The sequence below is a fragment of the Salvelinus sp. IW2-2015 genome, linkage group LG15 (genome assembly GCF_002910315.2).
Source record: "Salvelinus sp. IW2-2015 linkage group LG15, ASM291031v2, whole genome shotgun sequence".
NCBI lineage: Eukaryota > Metazoa > Chordata > Actinopteri > Salmoniformes > Salmonidae > Salvelinus > Salvelinus sp. IW2-2015.
In genome coordinates, this window is record NC_036855.1 from 24,954,315 (window position 1) to 24,975,719 (window position 21,405).

Consider the following 21,405-nt stretch of genomic DNA (forward strand, 5'->3'; position numbering starts at 1 on the left):
GTCAGACTGGAGAATCTGGTCCAAAGTAGTGCATTATCTAGGGAATAGGGTGGCATTTGGGATGCACACAATGTGAGCTGGTGTATGCTCAAGTTTTTACCCGAGGTGAGCATATTGTTGATGAGTTCCAGGAAGCCCTCCTCAGCCACATGGGCATCAGTGAAGAGGAAAACCGTCTTCTTGTCCTCAATGCCCAGCTTCAGATACAGGATCTTCAGGTCCTCACGGAGGTTGGTCTCTGAGTAGCCTCTGCTCAGTGTAATCTCAAACACCTGGAAAGGCAAACAACAGTCCATATAAGAAGGTATCTTTCTGGTGTCTCTTTAAAGGCCWCCTCCTATATGAGCAGTAGCAGATGATGGATGTGTCTCAACTGGTACTTTTGTCCAGAGCAAAAGTAGTGCACCATATAGGGAATAGGGTGCCAGTTGGGACGCAGAAGATGTGTCTGGCTGACCTCGCAGCCTGCGGTGAATGCGGCCAGCTTGGTAAGGGACTGCTTCCCGGAGCCGCCAACCCCCACTAGCAGGGCGTGGCCGCGGTCCATCCTGATGATGCGGTGCACTCTTGTCAGGTGCTCCAGGGCGTCGTCAAACAGAACCAGTTTCATCTTGGTCTTGTTCTCATTGTACTCCTCCAGGATCTCCTACAGAGCAGTGACAGGGACAGGTCAGCAACAAGACAAAGGCTTGAGACTGGGCAAACAGTAAAGTTGTGATATTTTTAACATATTGAAAAAAGGGTGCTGTTTAATTTTGCCTAGTACAGGTGACAAGGGGCAATTATAAATGTAAAARTCAAACAAATGTTTGAAAGTCATCATCCCAACTTCTGAGTACCTGGAACAAGGCTTTGGAAGCGTCATAGTCCTGTATGTCCTCATAGACACGTGGCTCAGACTCGTTGAGGGCGGTTCTGTAGTCACCAAACAGGATGGGGTCCCTCATGGCTGACTCCAAGTCTGACTTAAAGTGCTCATCTATCAGGTTCTTTATATGGCCCTGGACCTGAGACAACAAGACAGGGGACAGATGAGAATGGAAAACAAGTACAATATAGTAAGAGGAAGTTACTGTAAAGTCATTAATACATTTTTCATGATTAAGCAGAACAGAACCATGCAGATGAACGTACCAGGGCTTTGTCTATTTCATTGATGAGCCTGTCATGGAACACCCTCAGGCACTCGTTCCTCCACACACGCACAAACTGGGTGACTGTCAGAAACCTACAGAAGAGAAATGTTCATAGACTAAACATGACACAACACTTAACATGGGCTTCTAGGTGTCAGCAACATCTTCTTAACACATGTTATTTAGATTCAACCGAGAGTAATGTTTCAGACCTCTCAGCATTGGTGAGGACCAGACCGTTGTAGACTCTGGACAGGTCCCTGAGGTTGAAGATGTAGTGGAACTTGGATGGCGTGGGCGGCAGGTCTTTGATGATGTTCTTGTACAGCTCCAGAGTGCAGATAGTCAGCTTGTCACACATCGTCTGGATGCACTCCTCAAACGGCTACGGTTTAAATGGTTAGAGTTTAATCAAGTCATTTCATACAATAATTAATGTGTGGTAATGCTGTTTTTCGTGGTAACAGCTGCATCTTAAAATGTGTGACAGTGCGTCTCACCCTGGTGTGTCCCTTGAGGATGGAGGAGTAGATAAGATGGAGGGAGTCCTCGTCTGGGAAGGGGATGTTGAAGACACTAAAGAGGGAGATGAAGCGGGTGTCCACCTCGTTCCTCCCACCTCCTGCCTTGCCCATGGCTGCGATGAAGCCTAGGTCCTTCAGAACTTTGTAGTTCAGCTCCTTCCCTCTGTCATACATGCCTCCTCGGTCCAACAGCAGCTTCAGCAGGGCAATGGGCTGCTGGGTCCCATAATCATCCACCTGAGAGGACACAGGTACAATGACATACCAACATACAATCAACCAGACAAACAAACACGCTAACCTACATTAACACAGACACACATGTAAAGGATGAAGGTTGAGGGATGGAAGAGAGGGTGATGGGGAGCTAGAGAAGAGCAGGCAGGTACCTACCCTGGGCATGTTGAGGTCATCCATAAAGACCAGCAGTCTTTTGCCCATGGGAGGGCCGTATATCTCCTTGGTCCTTTTCTCCACGCTGGCCTCAAGGTTCCTCTGGAGGTCCATGGAGGTGGTCCGTGATGAGAAGTTGATGGTCAGCATCATCTGGAGACACAAAGAAGCAACATTAAACATAGTTAATACACATGGTGTACGTCCTAAATGGGCCCTGGTCAAAAGTAGTGCACTATATAGGGAATAGGGAATAGGTTGCCATTTCAGTGTCATGGGCTCTGTCTGTGTCTCTGTGACATCMTGTTGTAAACTCACAGTAGTGTCCATGTTGAGGTTCTTCAGGAAATTCTGAGTAGTGGCTGTCTTGGAGGTGCCAGACTCTCCCACCAGAACTACAGGCCTCTTGATCTTCACCATCTGCTCCAGTAGCCAACTGGCTCGCATGGTGTCTACAGTAGGGACTGTAAGAGAGAGAGAAATGGAGATAGAGATTGAGAGAAATAGATGGAGAGAGAGAAGGGAGAAAGAGGGGAGGTTGGAAAATTAAAGTGAGGTTGGAAAAAAGGGTACATTTGGTATCTGTAGGAATCCAGTGGATTACTTATTTATTTATTTGTTTTTTGCTGAGCACACATGCATTGATGCTTTACCCAGGATATCGATGAACTTCACATCAGGGCTGTGGACGTATTTGGTGACCAGGGAGCTCCAGGTAACCCACTTCTTCTTGGTCCCATCAAAATGGAAATCGTACAGAGTTGGCAGGTAACCTGTGTGAACGGACATCCCAACCATTCATTTTATGAATAACTTGTAGTTTTGGGTATTTAATAGCTGAATTCAAATTGAAGTATGACTGTATTTGACCCTTGGCTTGGACAGTGCCTCTCTCACCTGGAATCTCTCCAGGTCCAGCAAGAGCCTTCTCATCATGACCAGTGGTCAAGCTGGACAGTTTCTTTACAAAGTCATCAAATTTGGCCCTTCCGTTGTCCAGTAGGCATGCCCCCAGAGAGCAATACAGTGCCTCCAGGAAGAAACACTCTAGAACATCAGCATCATATACCTCTGTCTCCAGCAGGGCATCCAGCATCATGGACAACTGCGTCACCTGGACACGACAGACAGACAGACAGACAGACAGACAGACAGACAGACAGACAGACAGACAGACAGACAGACAGACAGACAGACGTTATGGACAGGCATCATGAAAATGCAGACAGACGTTATGGACAGGCATCATGAAAATGGACTATGGAACTAGAAATGTAGGGTAAGAAGTTTGCTGGATCCAATCTGAGGTAGGTGATACAGAAACTGATTTTGTTGCAGGAAATACTGCATACCTGTTCATGCGATTCAATTTGGGTAAATATAATTAGCAACATGTTATAACACTCATGTTATACAGAAACTGATTTTGTTGCAGGAAATACTGTATACCAGTTCATGCGATTCAATTTGGGTAAATATAATTAGCAACATGTTATAACACTCATGTTATAACACTCAAGAAGGCCAAGCTGTACCAACCATGTTGAGATCTGTCTGAGGGACGATGGTCTTCAGTTTCTCCACCTGTTTGCCGTCAACAATACCCTCCACTATCATGTCGATAGTGCTGGGCACGTACTTTACAAACAGCTTCTCCAGGTGTGGTTGTTCCTGTCCAGGAAAAGACAAGCAAATGCAAGATGAGACATTTCAACATCAATTTTGAGAAAGCTGAAAGGATAACACCTTTATGCATTTCACTGTGTCATGTTCCTTACCTTTGGAGGTCTGTTGCTGACCCATTTCTGCCAGTAGGGAGTATAGCGAAGATTTTTGGGGTCCACAAACACCATCCCACAGCGAGAAACCGTAGCAGGGGAGGCATACTGCAGATCTCCAACCTACAACACATGATGGACAAATGTATTTACGATTCGCATTGAGAAATTCTTCAAGTGATAGTTCACCCAAATTACAAAATGACACATTGACTTCCTTACCCTGTAAGCAGTCTATGGACAAGGTATGACAAAAATTCATGCTATTTCGTTTCCACATGCTAACATTTTAGAATTCGTGGCACAAATCGCCTTCAAGTCATGGGACCGATATAAAAAAWTTTCACGCATCACGTCCAAATTTTTCACAAGTATCTAAAATTGATTGTGAAGCTCAACAAAGTCACTTATAGATGATTTGATCATGATGTGCGAAAAATKCTAACATGGGTCCCATGACTTGAATGGGATTTGAGCCACAAACGTGTGTAATTTTGTAATTTGGGTAAACTATTCCTTTAACAACTGTGCAAGTAAGGTGTGGTCTGAAGAGACTATAGTGATATTAGTGACAAACCTCAAATAGCATAGCACAGTGGTTCTGCAGGCGTATCCTCTCTCCATTGGCCAGGGTGAGCAGCTTGTTATCATCCATTACTGAGTTCATGTTCTCCACCCACAGAGCATCCACATCCCCATCAAACAGGATGTACCTGTAGGTAAGGGTTCATGTGGCAACAAGAGAAATACAGTCAGGTCCCAAATTATTGCCACCCTTGATAAAGATGAGCAAAAAATACAGCATAAAATAAATAATACAAATACTGTGCTTTATTGTATGCTAAAAAAAAGGAAATCATATTATTTTATACTAATACAATTGCTCAGAAAAATAGATTTTGTTTAACAAGTAATATTTTCCCCCCCCAAAATGATAGGGGTCAAAATTATTGGCACCCCTGTTTTCAATACCTTTCCATACCTCACCCTGCAAGGATAACAGCACTGAACCTTTTTCTAAAATGTTTTATGAGATTGGAGAACACATTGGAAGGGATCTCAGACCATTCCTCCATAAATAATATTTTCAGACTCTTGATATCCATTGTCTGCGCTTTTGGACTACCCTCATCAATTCAAACCACAGGTTTTCAAAGGGGTTCAAGTCCAGAGACTGAGATGGCCATTGCAAAATGCTGATTTTGTGGTCAATTAATAATTTATTTGTGGATTTTGATGTGTGCTTGGGGTTATTGTCTTGCTGGACGATCCACTTGCGGACAAGTTTCAGCCTACTGGCAGAGGCAACCAGGTTTTTATCTAGGTACTGGGTAAAGTTCATACTGCCATAAACATTAACAAGGGCCCCAGGACCAGTGGATGCAAAATAGCCCCTTAAAATTAAAGATAAACCACTATATTTTAAAGTAGGTAATAGTATTCGGTTCTTTTCTGCTTGCGCATCCTTATTTCCTTACTGGTGTGCGTGGCCAAAGTGCTCTATTTTCATGTCCTCCAACAAATGTAAACGCCTGGAGTTTGCTAAATGGCATTGGCACTTGGATTGGAACTGGTACTATGGTCAGATGACATGAAAATAGAGCAATTGTATTAGTGTAAAATTATATATATTCTGTAGAATAATAGTGAAGACATCAAAACTATGAAATAACATATGGAATCATGTAGTAACCAAAAAAACTAATCATAAGACATTTTAGATKTTAGATTCTTCAAAGTAGCCACCCTTTGCCTTGATGATAGCTTTGAACACTCTTGGCATTCTCTCAACCAGCTTCATGAGGTAGTGGTCTGAGACCAAAGAGTTCAATCTTGGTTTTATCAGACCAGAGAATCTTGTTTCTCATGGTCTGAGAGTTTTTAGGTGTCTTTTGGCAAACTCCAAGCAGGCTGTCATGTGCCTTTTACTAAGGAGTGGCTTCCGTCTGGCCACTACCATAAAGGCCTGATTGGTGGAGTGCTGCAGAGATGGTTGGGCTTCTGGAAGGTTCTCCCATCTCCACAGAGGAACTCTAGAGCTCTGTCAGAGTGACCAGCGGGTTCTCGGTCAACTCCCTGACCAAGGCCCTTTCCCCCCAATTTCCCAATTTCTCAGCTCTAGGAAGAGTCTTGGTGGTTCCAAACTTCTTCCATTTAAGAATGATGGAGGCCACTGTTTCCTGTGGACCTTCAATGCTGCTGTGTTGGTACCCTTCCCCAGATCTGTGCCTCGACATAATCCTGTCTCGGAGCTCTACGGATAATTCCTTCGTCCTCATGGCTTGGTTTTTAATCTGACATGCACTGTCAACTGTGGGAACGTATATAGACAGGTGTGTGCCTTTCCAAATCATATCCAATCAATTTAATTTACCACAGGTGGACACCAATCAAGTTGTAGAAACATCTCAAGGATGATCAATGGAAAACCAGGATGCACCTGAGCTCAATTTCGAGTCTCATAGCAAGGGTCTCAATAATATGTAAATAAGGTATTTCTGTTTTTATTATTAATACATTTGCAAAAATGTATAAAACCTGTTTTTGCTTCGTCAATATGGGGTATTGTGTGTAGATTGCTGAGGAATTGTTATTTATTTAATCAATAAGGTTGTCTGTCACATAACAAAATCTGGAAAACGTCAAGGTGTCTGAATTCTTTCCGAAGGCACTGTATATATATATATATATTTTATAAAAAATGTATTTCACCAGGTAGGCCAGTTGAGAACAAGTTCTCATTTACAACTGCGATCTGACCAAGATAAAGCAAAGCAGTGCGACAAAAACAACAACACAGTTACACAAACAAACGTACAGTCAATAACACAAAAAAAATATCTATGTACAGTGTGTGCAAATGTAGAAGAGTAGGGAGGTAAGGCAATAAATAGGCCATGGAGGCAAAATAATTACAATTTAGCATTAACACTGGAGTGATAGATGTGCAGATGATGATGTGCAAGTAGAGATACTGGGGTGCAAAAGAGCAAGAAGATAAGTAACAATATGGAGATGAGGTAGTCGGGTGTGCTATTTACAGATTGGCTGTGTACAGGTACAGTGATCGGTAAGCTGCTCTGACAGCTGATGCTTAAAGTTAGAGAGGGAGATATAAGACTCCAGCTTCAGTGATTTTTGTAATTCGTTCCAGTCACTGGCAGCAGAGAACTGGAAGGAAAGGACGCCAAAGGAAGTGTTGGCTTTGGGGGTGACCAGTGAAATATACCTGCTGGAGCGCATGCTACGGGTGGGTGTTGCTATGGTGACCAGTGAGCTGAGATAAAGCGGGGCTTTACCAAGCATAGACTTATAGATGACCTGAAGCCAATGGGTTTGGCGACGAATATGTAGTGAGGGCGAGCCAACGAGAGCATACAGGTCGCAGTGGTGGGTAGTATATGGGGCTTTGGTGACAAAACGGATGGCACTGTGATAGACCGCATCCAGTTTGCTGAGTAGAGTGTTGGAGGATATTTTGTAAATGACATCGTCGAAGTCAAGGATCGGTAGATAGTCTGTTTTATGAGGGTATGTTTGGCAGCATGAGTGAAGGAGGCTGTGTTGCGAAATAGGAAGCCAATTCTAGATTTAATTTTGGATTGGAGATGCTTAATGTGAGTCTGGAAGGAGAGTTTACAGTCTAACCAGACACCTAGGTATTTGTAGTTGTCCACATATTCTAAGTCAAAACCGTCCAGAGTAGTGATGCTAGTCGGGCGGGAGGGTGCGGACAGCAATCGGCTGAAGAGCATGCACTTAGTTTTACTTGCATTTAAAAGCAGTTGAGGCCTCGGAAGGAGTGTTGTATGGCATTGAAGCTCGTTTGGAAGTTTGTTAGCACGGTGTCCAAAGAAGGGCCAGATGTATACAGAATGGTGTCATCTGCGTAGAGGTGGATCAGAGAGTCACCAGCAGCAAGAGTGACATCATTGATATATACAGAGAAAAGAGTCGGACCGAGAATTGTACCCTGTGGCACCCCCATAGAGATTGCCAGAGGTCCGGACAACAGGCCCTCCGATTTGACACACTGAACTCTATCTGAGAAGTAGTTGGTGAACCAGGCGAGGCAGTCATTTGAGAAGCCAAGGCTATTGAGTCTGCCGATAAGAATGCGGTGATTGACAGAGTCGAAAGCCTTGGCCAGGTCGATGAAGACGGCTGCACAGTACTGTCTTTTATCGATGGCGGTTATGATATCGTTTAGGACCTTGAGCGTGGCTGATGTCCACCCATGACCAGCTCGGAAACCAGATTGCATAGTGGAGAAGGTACGGTGGGATTCGAAATGGTCGGTGATCTGTTTGTTAACTTGGCTTTCGAAGATTTTAGAAAGGCAGGGCAGGATGGATATAGGTCTATAACAGTTTGGGTCTAAAGTTTAGCATTGGATATAAAATACCTAGAAACGTCAGGTTGAATTCTACAAGGGAATGGCAGTGACATGGTCTTTACCTCCTCTCCTTTTTGTCAGTGGGCTTGTTGATGTCTCTGAAGATGTTGGACAGTATCCCATCAGTCCAGTCACGGGTGACAGGGTCCAGAATGCCGTACACCTCGATGACACTCATGGCTTTAGGGTTCAGGCAGTAAAGCTTGGTCACCAAGCCTAACCTGTARGCATGAAAACAACCACAATTATGAGGGCTACTATTCCTAAAAACACTCTCCGTTGAACGCTTTGAGAAGCAAGGCTGTTGTGATGCCAGCTGTCACAATGGTCTGAGAGGCACTGACCTGGTCTGGGCCTGGCACAGAGTGCTGATGACCACTGACTTGCCTCCACCTGTGGGGCCCACCACCATAGTGGTGTGTCTGGTCATCATGGTCTCATACATCTGCACCACCTTGTCCACCTAAACACCACAGACACTCAGCATTAGAAACAGGGACTTATCAACATCTTCACTTTCATGTGTAGAAATAATAATTTGTCATCTTTCAATGCGGATGGACATTTTCACAAAGTTGCCTATGCCCTGAGATTTAAAGTTTAGACAGAGAAGGGYAGCCAGGGCACCTGGTTGGACAGGATGAGGTATTTGTTCTCCATCAGGGTCTGTTCCACAGCATCATTGAAGCTGGGGTAGCACACACGGGGGCAGTCAAGCCCTGGGAACAGGTCTGAGATCAGCCCCAGGAACAGAGGCACATCCTCAAACACAAACTTAGGCAGGTTCATGTCCCGCAGGGCACGCATCAACACCACATCCTGAGAGAGAAAAATGGAGAGAGTGGGTGAGGAGTAGGTGAGGAAGGAGAACGGGAGAGAGAATGAAAAAAAAACAGAGGGATAGAGAAAGAGAGTGATTGGGTGGTTTTATTTCATTGCCCTTGAAGACATAAAAAAAAAAAATATTCAAAAATGTCTTCAAGGGCAATGAAATAAAACCACCCAAAACTTCCAGAAAATCATAAATGCTCTCTTTGTCTCCTTACTGTAAGTACAACACATAGGAATCGTATCACAGTGGACTTTGCATAATTTCACAGGTCTTTACCTCATTGAGGTCTGGTGAGCCTCTCTTCAGTTCTCCAGCCATTACTAACACAGATTTTAGAGCCCGCAGGCCAAAGTCATAGTGGAACTGCTTAGACAGCTGCTCCCTGGCCAACTTGTACAGCACCGTCATCTTCTTGGCCAGAATCTACATTCAAAGGAAGATGACTAACTGAGTGAGTGTGCGTCTAACAATGTCAGACAACACTTATCTATAATATTGTACGTGTGTTTTTGTGTGTGTGTGTGTGTGTGTTGATGAGAGGATGTGCTGCTCACCTTAGCCAAGAGGAATCCCTCTGAGAAGAGCATGATCTCACAGATCATCTGCAGGTCAGGGACGATGACCACCACAGGTCTGAACAGGGCTTTGACTGACTCAGGCAGCTCTGTGCGTCCAGCGTAGCCAGGGTTCATAGTAATGAATATGCCCATGCGGTCGTCCATGCTGATCTCCTGGCCCTCAAACTGACACCCACAACACATAGAGGGTACTGAGTTAAAATCGTCCTGAGTCAATGTCACCAACAGTCTTGAGGGAAAACATCCTAAAACTGTTATTACCTTGCTATAATGTTCTGTAGCAATATTTTGTGATTACCTACTCAAATTGCAAGGTTTTAGTATCACCCTCTCCCAATCCAGAACTGTCCAGGCAGTCTCCAGACATCTAAGAGATGAATGTGTGTCATAATAACTTACATGGAACCTCTTGAGGTGCAGGATGAGAGCGTTGCGGATGGTCTGGATCTGGGAGGAGATGACAGACAGCACAGAGGCATCGATGCGGTTGAACTCATCAAAGCAGCCCCAGGCACCACACTGGGCCAGGCCAGACAAGATCTTCCCCACAGCCTGGACACAGAGGAGGGGGAAGACAGAGGAGAGGAGAAGCATGATAAATTAATACATGAGGTAAATAAAGAAACTATTTATGTGGACTACAATAGAGGAAATAAAGCTTTCATTTTGGCGTGAGGGGCGTCACCATGTAGTCCATGCCCTCTCCACAGTTGGTGACCACACACAGGAGGCCCAGAGCCTTGGCCAGGTCCTTGGTGGACTCTGTCTTCCCCGTTCCAGCTGGTCCTGCGGGGGCTCCACCCAGGTACATGGACAGGGCCTGAGGCAAGCACAAACACARTGGTAGTTACAGTTAGACAAAATCATTCACCTTCATCATTCAACAGTGTATAAATACAGACTGACAAAGCTTTCTGAGGTTCAGGTATTGTACTTGTGTGAGGGTGAGGTAGATGCGGTCAGTCAGCGGGGTGATGACCAGACGACCATTCAGTCCCATGTACTCATAACCATAGGAGAAAGCAGCACTGCACTGGCGCACAAACAGATCATCGGGCTCCCGGTCCCAGTAGAACCTCAGCTGGCTCTCCCACTCAAACTCACGGGCATCCATTATACTGCATGAGAGAGAAATGAGGAGAAACATCATCTAGTTTTCATCTGAAGTCATATGTCACTACATGCAATACAGTAAGTGTAATAACAAAGCACTATGTTGTTYCCTACCTGTCCCGGACAAAGTTGTCCACAATGTCCCTGGCATGGACGTCGATGATGAGGACAGTGTTGATCTTGCTACGGTCGTTCTTCTTCATGGGCTGAGTGATGCGTGTCACCAGCTCGTCTATTTGCTGGTGCATCTTCTTGGCGTAGTTCTTCAGCGCTTGCTTGTCTCCCTTCTTCACCTTCTGGAAGACGTCCTCCACCTCCCAGGTCCACCACACCTGGTTCCCAGCCAGCACCACCATCCCCTGGTACAGCAACATCCAGTCAATCCTGAGGGAAACACACACTATGGACTGGTGCCGCTGAATATTTCACTGGCATCTTACACACAGACAAAGTTTTACTTTGAAGACAGGAGTAGGTCCGTGTGTTTCTGAAACACACTAACCTGCCCCTGTCTTCACAGTAGCGGAAGATGGCTTCCTTGGTGATGAGTCTGTTGGTCCTCCTCATCTCCAGCAGTACTCCAGTCATCCAGTCCTCCACCCGGCCCTCAGCTGGCACCGGCCGCTTCAGGTCCATCACCTCTCCCTCCGCAGACACCAGGGCCCCAGCCACCGTCTCCCCGTTACCCCCCACGTCAAACCGCAGAGACGCTATGTTGTCATACATCTGGGTGGGAGGAAAAAGGGAGAGAAAAGGCWACGTTAACTCCACACACTTTAGGAACCAACTTTTACCAAAGGAAAAGAGCAGGTCTACAAGCACCCGTGCTTAAAATCGTGAGCAAGAAAAGCCACAAAGATGACTACACCTTTGATCACCTGAAGAGAACCATCTCTGGCCTGTTGTGACATGCTACAGTACCTTTATTATGTGCTCCTGGACGCAGACAGGGTCGCTGCTACCCAGGATGCTGAGCAGCTCGTCGTCGGAGATGAAGAAGAAGCGAGGGAAGGCGTTACGTTTGGAGTCCAGGTAGTCGTTGAGACTCTTCTGGCAGCGCTCCAAACCATCACTCAGACTCTGCAGGTCAGTTAGCCGGTTGGGCACCAGACAGCACCTCTTAATTCCCGGGTCCTTCACTGTATCTGTCATAATCTAGAGCAGAMCATGCAAGCACACAAAACTAGGTAAGACAATACCGTCTAAAAGCATTACGTGTTGTGTTTAATTATGTTCTAATAGAAGTGGGAGTCAAGTCAATCACCTTTTTGAACATTTTGTCAATGTTGTCAAATTTCTTGGCTTCCTCAGGTAACTGAGAGCGGATATCCCCTCCAATGAAGATGCTCTCTAGGTACATCCACTTCCGCTGCACCAGCATCCAAACCTTAGGAGATGCCATATAATTTCAGCACAGATCCTGTATGGGTGGTTACCATTATACTCAACGGTGGTTTCAAAGGACAATGAGCTTGTGATGAGAGTTGTATGCAACAGTATTTGAACTCTTCTGTGAACTAGGACCCAAAGGTCACTGGTTGTGTCCCAAAGGGCACCTTATTCCCTACATAGTGCACTATGGGCCCTGGTAAAAAGTAGTGCACTATATAGGGAATAGGGTGCTATTTGGGATGCACACATTGACTGACCTCTATGACTTCGCTGATGAGGGACAGGCTCTTCTCCCACTGTTGTACGGTGGCCAGGAAGGGCCCTACGAAGCGGCTGCCTGCCATACTCTGAAGGTTCATGGCGTTGTCATCCAGGTTCTGCAGAATCTCGTCCACCACCCCCAGGATAGAGCCACGTTCCTGGGTGCCTTTGAAGTAGCGCTGCACACTAAACTTCATATTCTCCCAGGTCTCCACCACCTCCTTCACTCCCTGTACACACACACAGATACCCATTATCTAAATATAAATGACATATAAACTCAATGTTTAGTTAGTGATACTGACCATACAATGTTGAACACACAGCAACGAGAATTGTACAATTACAGCTTTGTGTGATGAAATAAAAGTCCTAAAGGCTTGCCTTCTCAATGCTGAGCTCTTTGACAGCTGAGGTGACAATCTCACCGATGACATTGCCATACTTGTTCAGCTCCATGGCGAACATGTTCTCTAGAGTGAAGGTGTCTGGATTCATCTCAAAGCTGGTGTTAGTCCTCTGCATCAGCTCCCTCCAGTGTCTGAGGGGGATCAAGGACAAACAAACATTCACATACTCTCTGTATAAATAAATACATTAAAACCACATTCACTTCATTTGTCTGTAGTTTTTTCAGGAGGTATTTTGTTGGCCTTCATTTATGTGCTCTCTGACACCTGGAGTTGCATGGCAAATGGTCCAGGAACACAAGGAAAGCACAAAGGACAATGCTCAAAGACTAGTTAGCCCTTCCCCCTCTGAGGGGYCAAAATGTATCTCTCTGTTACAGTATCCAGAGGACTGACAATTGAATGAGTGACAGAATAATATTACATTATCCATGTTTGGTATCTATCTGAAACGTGTTCACTGAGGATAACTCTGATGCTATCTATATGAATGATGATCTCTGTGGTTACTTGTATCTGTACAGGGTGAACTTTGTCTTCTCAGGAATTCTGTCTTATTTACATTGGTCTCTGTCTTATTTACATTGGTCTCATCCCCCACACACGCCTTTAAATGCTGTGACACACTGTGGAGATTGGCCATGGGAGTGTTTACGTTACTGTAAACTTGGTATCGTTTGATTGGTCAATGATGGTTGGTTTTAGGTTGAAATGTACACTTTCAGATGTTATAAATGGAATTAAATGCCTTTGTTCTCGCTCTTCTCCTGTATCCAGTCCATGGAGGAAGGTTGTATGATCAATTCTCATTTCCTAGGCTTCTAGGCCTCTGGCCTAAYAGGCATCCCTTTGTTCATGCTTTGTCTTATAAGTTAACCTTAGGCTCTACAGTATATGCCTAGAAGTATGCTTTGTAATGCTTGTTAATGTTTTATAACTTACGCTTTATGCCTTGTATGTGAATCCATTCATTGTACAATTTTAATTAAATATCTGCCTTTGATATAGACAATTCTAAGACCAATTCTTGCGAGTCAACGTCAACTCATTGCCTAATGCTTGCATGTATATTTTAATTATCTTTATGGAGTCAGATAAACATTTTAATTGGCTAATTGCCTAGTCTTATTATGAGTCTGATGTGATGTATATATAATATCCTGTATATACACATATCAAATATTACTTCCCACTACAGTCATGTGATTGTTATAGGGCCTGTGTGTTGATATCAGGTTCTGTCACCTAAACATCCTACTCTCTAAGTCCACATCCATAGGTGATTAGGCGTACCTGTCTCTGAGGGCCTCGTTCTTCAGGTCCAGAAGGAGAGGCAGGGACTCTTTGAACTCCTTCATGCGTCCCTCTAGGAAGAAGGACACAGGCAGGGCCCGCACATCTTTAGGCAGCTTCCTCAGACTCTTAATGAAGCTCTCAACGCCCTCCTGCAGCAGCTGGATGTTCAGGTTCACCCACAGAGTCTGGGACCACTCCGTCTTAGCTGCCTGAAAGACACACATGAGGCAACACACATAAAGGCAATGCACACAGAACTCTAGAAAACATTGGGTCCATACTTAAAGTTAAACAGGTTCTCACGCACAAAATGCATATCAGCCAATTAAAATAGTTGATTTACTAGCATATGACCGAACGTTAAATTTTAGCTTGTCCCATCAGACAACATGGTACAAGTTAGCCCTATGCTAACTTCACCAGGTGGAAGTGATTATATCCTAGCACAACTTCTGCTTCAGCCTATCAATGATCTTAGATTTTCTATCCACCAACAAATGGCATTTCTTAAAATTGGTCGATCCTGCCCACTAGAAGGATATGTTAAACCTACAAATTCAAGGTTTACTTGTTTCATTGGTCTGTAACAAAATGTTGTGTGCCAATATTGCACTAATGCATTCTTGACTAAGCTACTATCTACTACTAACGTTAGACAACATTTTCCTGWTTTCGCATATATGACAATTTCATTCACATCCATGTGCTTTTATGGTGTTAGGTTCTAAATAACAGGGTAAAAACTGACAGACAACTATAAAGAGCTCAAACCAAGTTAATTCACCCAAAGGGTCAGACAGCTGAACAGACAAAGACATGTTCCCACCAGCACAAATATATATACTCCAATTTAGGTGAACTCCTCCTTCCCTCTAAACATTACATCTTTATTGCTAGGCAGGAAGTTAAGTGATGTGGTTAATAAACTGTTCCTTCTCCCTTACTGTGACCTGACCTCGACCCCCATTCCTCACTAATCCACAGCTCTACACCCTTATCAGGGACCGCAACCATGTGATTACCTTTCCCTCACACAGTAAGATTCCAATCCCCTGGCTCATATCCAACCTTAATTGACTCCACCATATACATTCCTCCTACAGATAACCATTAACTTCTGGTGTGTGTAACAACCATACTGTGGCCCTTCTCCTTGCCATAGGATACCTGATGTTTAACAATATTTCAAGTTTAGAAGTCAGAACCCATCAATGGAAAAAAAGATAAATGAGGTCCTTACAAGAAAGCTTATTATACATCGTTAAAAAAACAAAGAGCCTTATATATTTGTCAAATCGCAGTTCTCATCACTTCTAGGTGGAACCCACTACTAAAGTGGTTGACTCATAATTGATAGTGCTTTTTAACAATGGGTTCGAGCCATCCTCGCATGAAGCATTTTTGTTGAGGAAAAATCTGTTCAATGTTGGTCCTTGATGTTTGATTCAAAAGACATGTGACAAAGGGGGTTATTATAATAGTGCAAAACTATAAAACATTGTAGGCCTGCATGTAAGTATAGCATACATGAGAACATACTAATGACAGCCAAGTGTCTTACTACATTTAGAGTTGATTTAAGATGCAATACTGCCACCTGTAGGATGATAACAAGAGTGCAAACTATTTCTACTGTACAGTCGTGGCCAAAAGTTTTGAGAATGACACAAATATTAATTTCGACAAAGTTTGCTGCTTCAGTGTCTTTAGATATTTTTGTCAGATGTTACTATGGAATACTGAAGTATAATTACAAACATTTCATAAGTGTCAAAGGCTTTTATTGACAATTACATGAAGTTGATGCAAAGAGTCAATATTTGCAGTGTTGACCCTTCTTTTTCAAGACCTCTGCAAGTCCGGCCCGGCATGCTGTCAATTAACTTCTGGGCCACATCCTGACTTAATGCAGCCCATTCTTGCATAATCAATGCTTGGAGTTTGTCAGAATTTGTGGGTTTTTGTTTGTCCACCACCTCTTGAGGATTGACCACAAGTTCTCAATGGATTAAGGTCTGGGGAGTTTCCTGGCCATGGACCCAAAATATCGATGTTTTGTTCCCCGAGCCATTTAGCTTCAACTTTTGCCTTATGGCAAGGTGCTCCATCATGCTGGAAAAGGCATTGTTCGTCACCAAACTGTTCCTGGATGGTTGGGAGAAGTTGCTCTCGGAGGATGTGCTGGTACCATTCTTTATTCATGGCTGTGTTCTTAGGCAAAATTGTGAGTGAGCCCACTCCCTTGGCTGAGAAGCAACCCCACACATGAATGGTCTCAGGATGCTTTACAGTTGGCATGACACAAGACTGATGGTAGCGCTCACCTTGTCTTCTCAGGACAAGCTTTTTTCCGGATGCCCCAAACAATCGGAAAGGAGATTCATCAGAGAAAATGACTTTACCTCAGTCCTCAGCAGTCCAATCCCTGTACCTTTTGCAGAATATCAGTATGTCCCTGATGTTTTTCCTGGAGAGAAGTAGCTTTTTTGCTGCCCTTCTTGACACCAGGCCATCCTCCAAAAGTCTTCGCCTCRCAATTGAACCGCTCTCCTTGAAGTTCTTGATGATCCGATAAATGGTTGATTTAGGTGCAATCTTACTGGAAGCAATATCCTTGCCTGTGAAGCCCTGTTTGTGCAAAGCAATGATGAGGGCACGTGATTCCTTGCAGATAACCATGATTGACAGAGGAAGAACAATGATTCCAAGCACCACCCTCCTTTTGAAGCTTCCAGTCTGTTATTTGAACTCAATCAGCATGACAGAGTGATCTCCAGCCTTGTACTCGTCAACACTCACACCTGTGTTAACGAGAGAATCACTGACATGATGTCAGCTGGTCCTTTTGTGGCAGGGCTGAAATGCAGTGGAAATGTTTTTKGGGATTCAGTTCATTTGCATGGCAAAGAGGGACTTTGCAATTAATTGCAATTCATCTGATCACTCTTCATAACATTCTGGAGTATATGCAAATTGCCATCATACAAACTGAGGTAGCAGACTTTCTGAAAATTAATATTTGTGTCATTCTCAAAACWTTTGGCCACGACTGTAGTTCCACTTTGGATCATCCTTCTCTAGTGAAATAACACTTAAGACAAAGCAGATGATTATAAAAATGCGTGTAAAATGTCGGCCTACTTTTAGGCGTACACGTCCATGTAAGATATCCTATGCAACCAGATTTGTAGGCAATAGCAGTGTGTTTGTGTGCAAGGCTGAAATTGAATGAATGTTCCTTTTCAACACACTAACCCACAGGTGTCAAACTCATTCCACGGAGGGTCGAGTGTCTGCGAGTTTTCGCTCCACAATTGTACTTGATTGATGAAATAAGATCACTAATTAGTAAGGAACAACTGAAAGGATAAACCAAAAACCTGCAGACACTCGGCCCACAATGGAATGAGTTTGACACCCATGCACGCACTAACCCAATAGGCTACATATAAATCTATATTTCAAAGGGGGGGGACGACTAACGTGAGATTCGAACTCTTGCCAAAATCTTCGACTAGGAACTTTACAGAGACAGCAATTTGACCAGTCAGTCAAAGACACGTGATAGCCTAGTTGCTTAGATCAGAACGTGTTGTTGGACTGAGGTATGTTAAAGATGCTTCCATGAACAAGTGTTGGAACATGTCCAACTACGTCTAGGATTTTAATTGGCTGCAGAAGCTGTGCCACGATGTAACCATGCCACCTGGTGAGGTTAGAAAAGGGCTAACATGTGCCATGTTATCTGATGGGACCAGCTACTATAGAGTACCACAATATGAGTCATAATACCCATAAAACCTAGATGTCAAACAGGGAATGGTTCCAMTCGTTTTTCCACCATATATTTTTCCCATAGGGGATTTTAGAAACACTTAAAATAAGGGCTGTGATTTGTGTAGGCTTACCCTGGCGTGACGTTTTGATAACCGTGTAAATCACAAGGTGACTTTTATCAATATATTCGTCTTTATTTCCACTGTGAGGCTCTATATGACTTTCTGTCACATGCAAGTAAATCAACCATTTTAATTGGTTGATACACATTTTGTGCATGAGAACCTGTTTAACTTGAAATGCTTGCTTATGTTTGTAAGTTTGGCGCCATTGTGTTCTCTACTACACAAACACACACTGTACTCAACCCACAAACTCGTACCTTCTGAGACTTGTAGATCTCGTAGATCTGTCGCAGGCCCTTCATCTCCTTCTGTACGTTTTGCAGCTCTGTGTACATGGTGATTGGCAGGTCAAAGAGCTTCTCTGCATTGGCCAACTCTTGACGTCCCGCCTCTATTTTGGCTAGTTCTGTCTCATAGGTCCCCATCACTGTCACTCCTACACAGAGAATGGGAAAAGACAGGTCCAGTAGAAAAACATTAAATCACCCAGTAAGTAGTGATGGGGCTGTTAGGACAGTCTGATGGGAAGGGGGTCAACACTTACCTTTCTCCAGGTTGTCTCCCACAGCTCCAGGTCCATGCATGTTGAAGCTCTCTGCAAAGATGGTCAGCTCCTGCTTATACGTCTCAATCTGCTCCTTAGTAATCTGTGAAACAGGGGAGAGGGGATGTACATTTTGGGATGAGGATCAAAATGATAGATATAGGTGAGACTGTGATGGTAAAGTTAGTGTTGGTCGAGGTGTCGTGGCGTCTGTCTCACCTCAGTGAAGGTCTTCTTGACCCGTCCTAGGCTGCGGTCCACCAGTCTGGATTCTTCAAACAGATCACTCCACAGGCGGCCGATACTAGCCGACAACTGCAGCTCCTCCTCCGTGGCCTGCAACACACACAGGGATCCACACTCAAACAGGGGACAGCAACACAATAAACTCAAGAGAGAAAACTATACGGACTTACACTCAACAGACAAATAACGAAGAGACAATATACAGACACTCGAGTAATGTATGTTCCTCACCTCTACTTTGTACATGCCCAGGGTCCTGTATCTCTCCTGGATGTCAGTGAACCTCATCTCCACAGCCAGAGACATGTCCCTGATGTCTGAGATGGTGCCCAGGACAAACTTCAGGTCCTCCAGGGTGTTTGGGCTCCTCTTCAGGTTCTCAGACAGTTGCTATTCAACAATACAATCATACACAAACATGAGGGGTTGCTTAGTAAGGAATAGAGTTGAAGAGTATAGCAGCAATTCATAGTATGATGCATTTCTTTTTTATTTAACCTTTATTTTATCAGGGCGTCATACTGAGACCAAGGTCTCTTTTACCGATGAGCCCTGAATTACAGAAATTACAGAAAATACACACATCAAAATATAAATACATTGCTGTGAAAAAGTATTTGCCCCCTTTCAGATGTTCTCTATTTTTGCACTTTTTTTTTTATACTGAACGTTATCAGATCTTCAACCAAAACCTAATATTAGATAAACGGAACTTGAGTTGACATTTATTTTATTTTATGGATACTTACTTTATTTATTTAAAGTTATGTAACTCCCAATTCCCCTGTGCGAAAAGTAATTACCCCCTTACACTCAATAACTGGTTGTGCCACCTTTAGTTGCTATGACTGCAACCAAATGCTTCCTGCAGATATTGATCAGTCTCACATTGCTGTGGAGGAATTTTGGCCCACTCTTGCATGCAGAAGTGCCTTAACTCAGCAACATTTATTGGTTTTCAAGCAGGAACTGCTCGTTTCAAGTCCTGCCACAACATCTCAATTGGGATTAGGTCTGGACTTTGACTAGGCCATTCCAAAACATATTTTTTTGTTGCTTTTTAGACATTTTCATGTGGACTTGATTGTGTGTTTGGGATCATTGTCTTGCTGCATGACCCAGCTGTGCTTCAGCTTCAGCTCACAGACAGATGGCCTGACCATWTCCTGTATAATTCTCTGATACAGAGCACAATTCATGGTTCATTCTATTAAGACAAGTTGTCCAGGTCCTGAGGCAGCAAAGCATCCTCAAACCATCACACTACCACCACCATGCTTGGCCGTTGGTATAAGGTTCTTACTGTTGAATGCAGTGTTTGGTTTTCGCCAGATATAATTGGACCCATGTCGTCCACAAAGTTATACTTTTAACTCATCTGTCCATAGAATATTCTTCCAAGAGTGTTGATGATCATGCAGATGCTTTCAGGTGCTTTTTGGCAAACTTTCGTCAACTTTTTGGACGAGATGGGTCCAATTATGTCTGGCGAAAACCAAACACTGCATTCAACAGTAAGAACCTTATACCAACGGCCAAGCATGGTGGTGGTAGTGTGATGGTTTGGGGATGCTTTGCTGCCTCTGGACCTGGACAACTTGTCTTAATAGAAGGAACCATGAATTGCAGCAAGACAATGATCCAAAACACACAATCAAGTCTATATGAAAATGGTTAAAAAGCAACACATTTGAAGTTTTGGAATGGCCTAGTCAAAGTTCAGACCTAATCCCAATTGGGATGTTGTGGCAGGACTTGAAACGAGCAGTTCATGCATGAAAACCAACAAATGTCGCTGAGTTAAAGCAGTTCTGCATGCAAGAGTGGGCCAACATTCCTCCACAGCAATGTGAGACTGATCAATATCTGCAGGAAGCATTTGATTGCAGTCATTGCAGTTAAAGGTGGCACAACCACTTATTGAGTGTAAGGGGGCAATTMCTTTTTCACAAAGGGGCCTTGGGTGTTGCATAACTTTTTTAATTAAATAAATAAAATAAGTATTACGAAAAATTGGTATTCGTAAACTCAGGTTCCCTTTATCTAATTTTAGGTTTTAGTTAAAGATCCGATTAACATTCAGTATAAAAAATATACAAAAATAGAGAAAGGGGGCAAATACTTTTTCACGGCACTGTACAAAATGCAAGCAGAAAGAAAATCAAAGTCATAAAAAACACATTCATCAGGTCCTCAATCAGCTTTCTGAATTGCCCTAGAGGCACCAAAGCATCCAATCTAAGAACATTTTGAAGATTGTTCCACAAAAAAGGTGCAAGAAAACTAAAAGCTGATTTACCTAACTCGGTAGAGACCAAAAGTTTTTTCAGTTAGCCATCCCTGAGACCGGGTGTGCTAACTCACAAGTCAAAAGTTTAGTAATGATGTTAAGTACAGTGGGAGTTTTTGTAAAAGAGCTTTATAAATGAAAACATAGCAATGTTTCAACCTACGTGACATCAAAGAGACATCCAACCAACTTTCTGGTAGTGATGAGTAATACAACTGTCTGCCGTAAAAAAGTGCAGTGCGCTATGATAAACTGCTTCTAACAGCTATAATGAAGTGGCAGCTGCGTTCATATACAGTAGATGATGACGCCAT

At 43.6% G+C, this 21,405-nt stretch overlaps 1 protein-coding gene across 1 annotated transcript in view; it reads right to left on the reverse strand.

The window, feature by feature from the left end:
• The window catches only part of dnah10 (dynein axonemal heavy chain 10), a 47,819-nt gene that overhangs the window by 21,012 nt on the left and 5,402 nt on the right, over positions 1-21,405 (reverse strand). Inside the window, exons 16-47 of the mRNA XM_070447047.1 lie at positions 19,033-19,191; positions 18,775-18,891; positions 18,556-18,658; positions 18,269-18,447; positions 14,107-14,318; positions 12,788-12,944; positions 12,400-12,633; positions 12,015-12,137; positions 11,672-11,905; positions 11,253-11,476; positions 10,865-11,134; positions 10,572-10,755; positions 10,323-10,457; positions 10,037-10,189; positions 9,614-9,802; positions 9,336-9,482; positions 8,855-9,046; positions 8,572-8,690; positions 8,290-8,448; positions 4,409-4,544; positions 3,832-3,954; positions 3,593-3,724; positions 2,951-3,167; positions 2,707-2,826; positions 2,372-2,517; positions 2,054-2,206; positions 1,637-1,897; positions 1,349-1,521; positions 1,135-1,228; positions 840-1,007; positions 458-646; positions 101-272 (exon numbers count right to left, since the gene is read on the reverse strand). Coding sequence (XP_070303148.1) covers positions 101-272; positions 458-646; positions 840-1,007; positions 1,135-1,228; positions 1,349-1,521; positions 1,637-1,897; positions 2,054-2,206; positions 2,372-2,517; positions 2,707-2,826; positions 2,951-3,167; positions 3,593-3,724; positions 3,832-3,954; positions 4,409-4,544; positions 8,290-8,448; positions 8,572-8,690; positions 8,855-9,046; positions 9,336-9,482; positions 9,614-9,802; positions 10,037-10,189; positions 10,323-10,457; positions 10,572-10,755; positions 10,865-11,134; positions 11,253-11,476; positions 11,672-11,905; positions 12,015-12,137; positions 12,400-12,633; positions 12,788-12,944; positions 14,107-14,318; positions 18,269-18,447; positions 18,556-18,658; positions 18,775-18,891; positions 19,033-19,191 — 5,374 coding nt within the window. The remainder of the gene's footprint in view (positions 1-100; positions 273-457; positions 647-839; positions 1,008-1,134; positions 1,229-1,348; positions 1,522-1,636; positions 1,898-2,053; positions 2,207-2,371; positions 2,518-2,706; positions 2,827-2,950; positions 3,168-3,592; positions 3,725-3,831; positions 3,955-4,408; positions 4,545-8,289; positions 8,449-8,571; positions 8,691-8,854; positions 9,047-9,335; positions 9,483-9,613; positions 9,803-10,036; positions 10,190-10,322; positions 10,458-10,571; positions 10,756-10,864; positions 11,135-11,252; positions 11,477-11,671; positions 11,906-12,014; positions 12,138-12,399; positions 12,634-12,787; positions 12,945-14,106; positions 14,319-18,268; positions 18,448-18,555; positions 18,659-18,774; positions 18,892-19,032; positions 19,192-21,405) is intronic.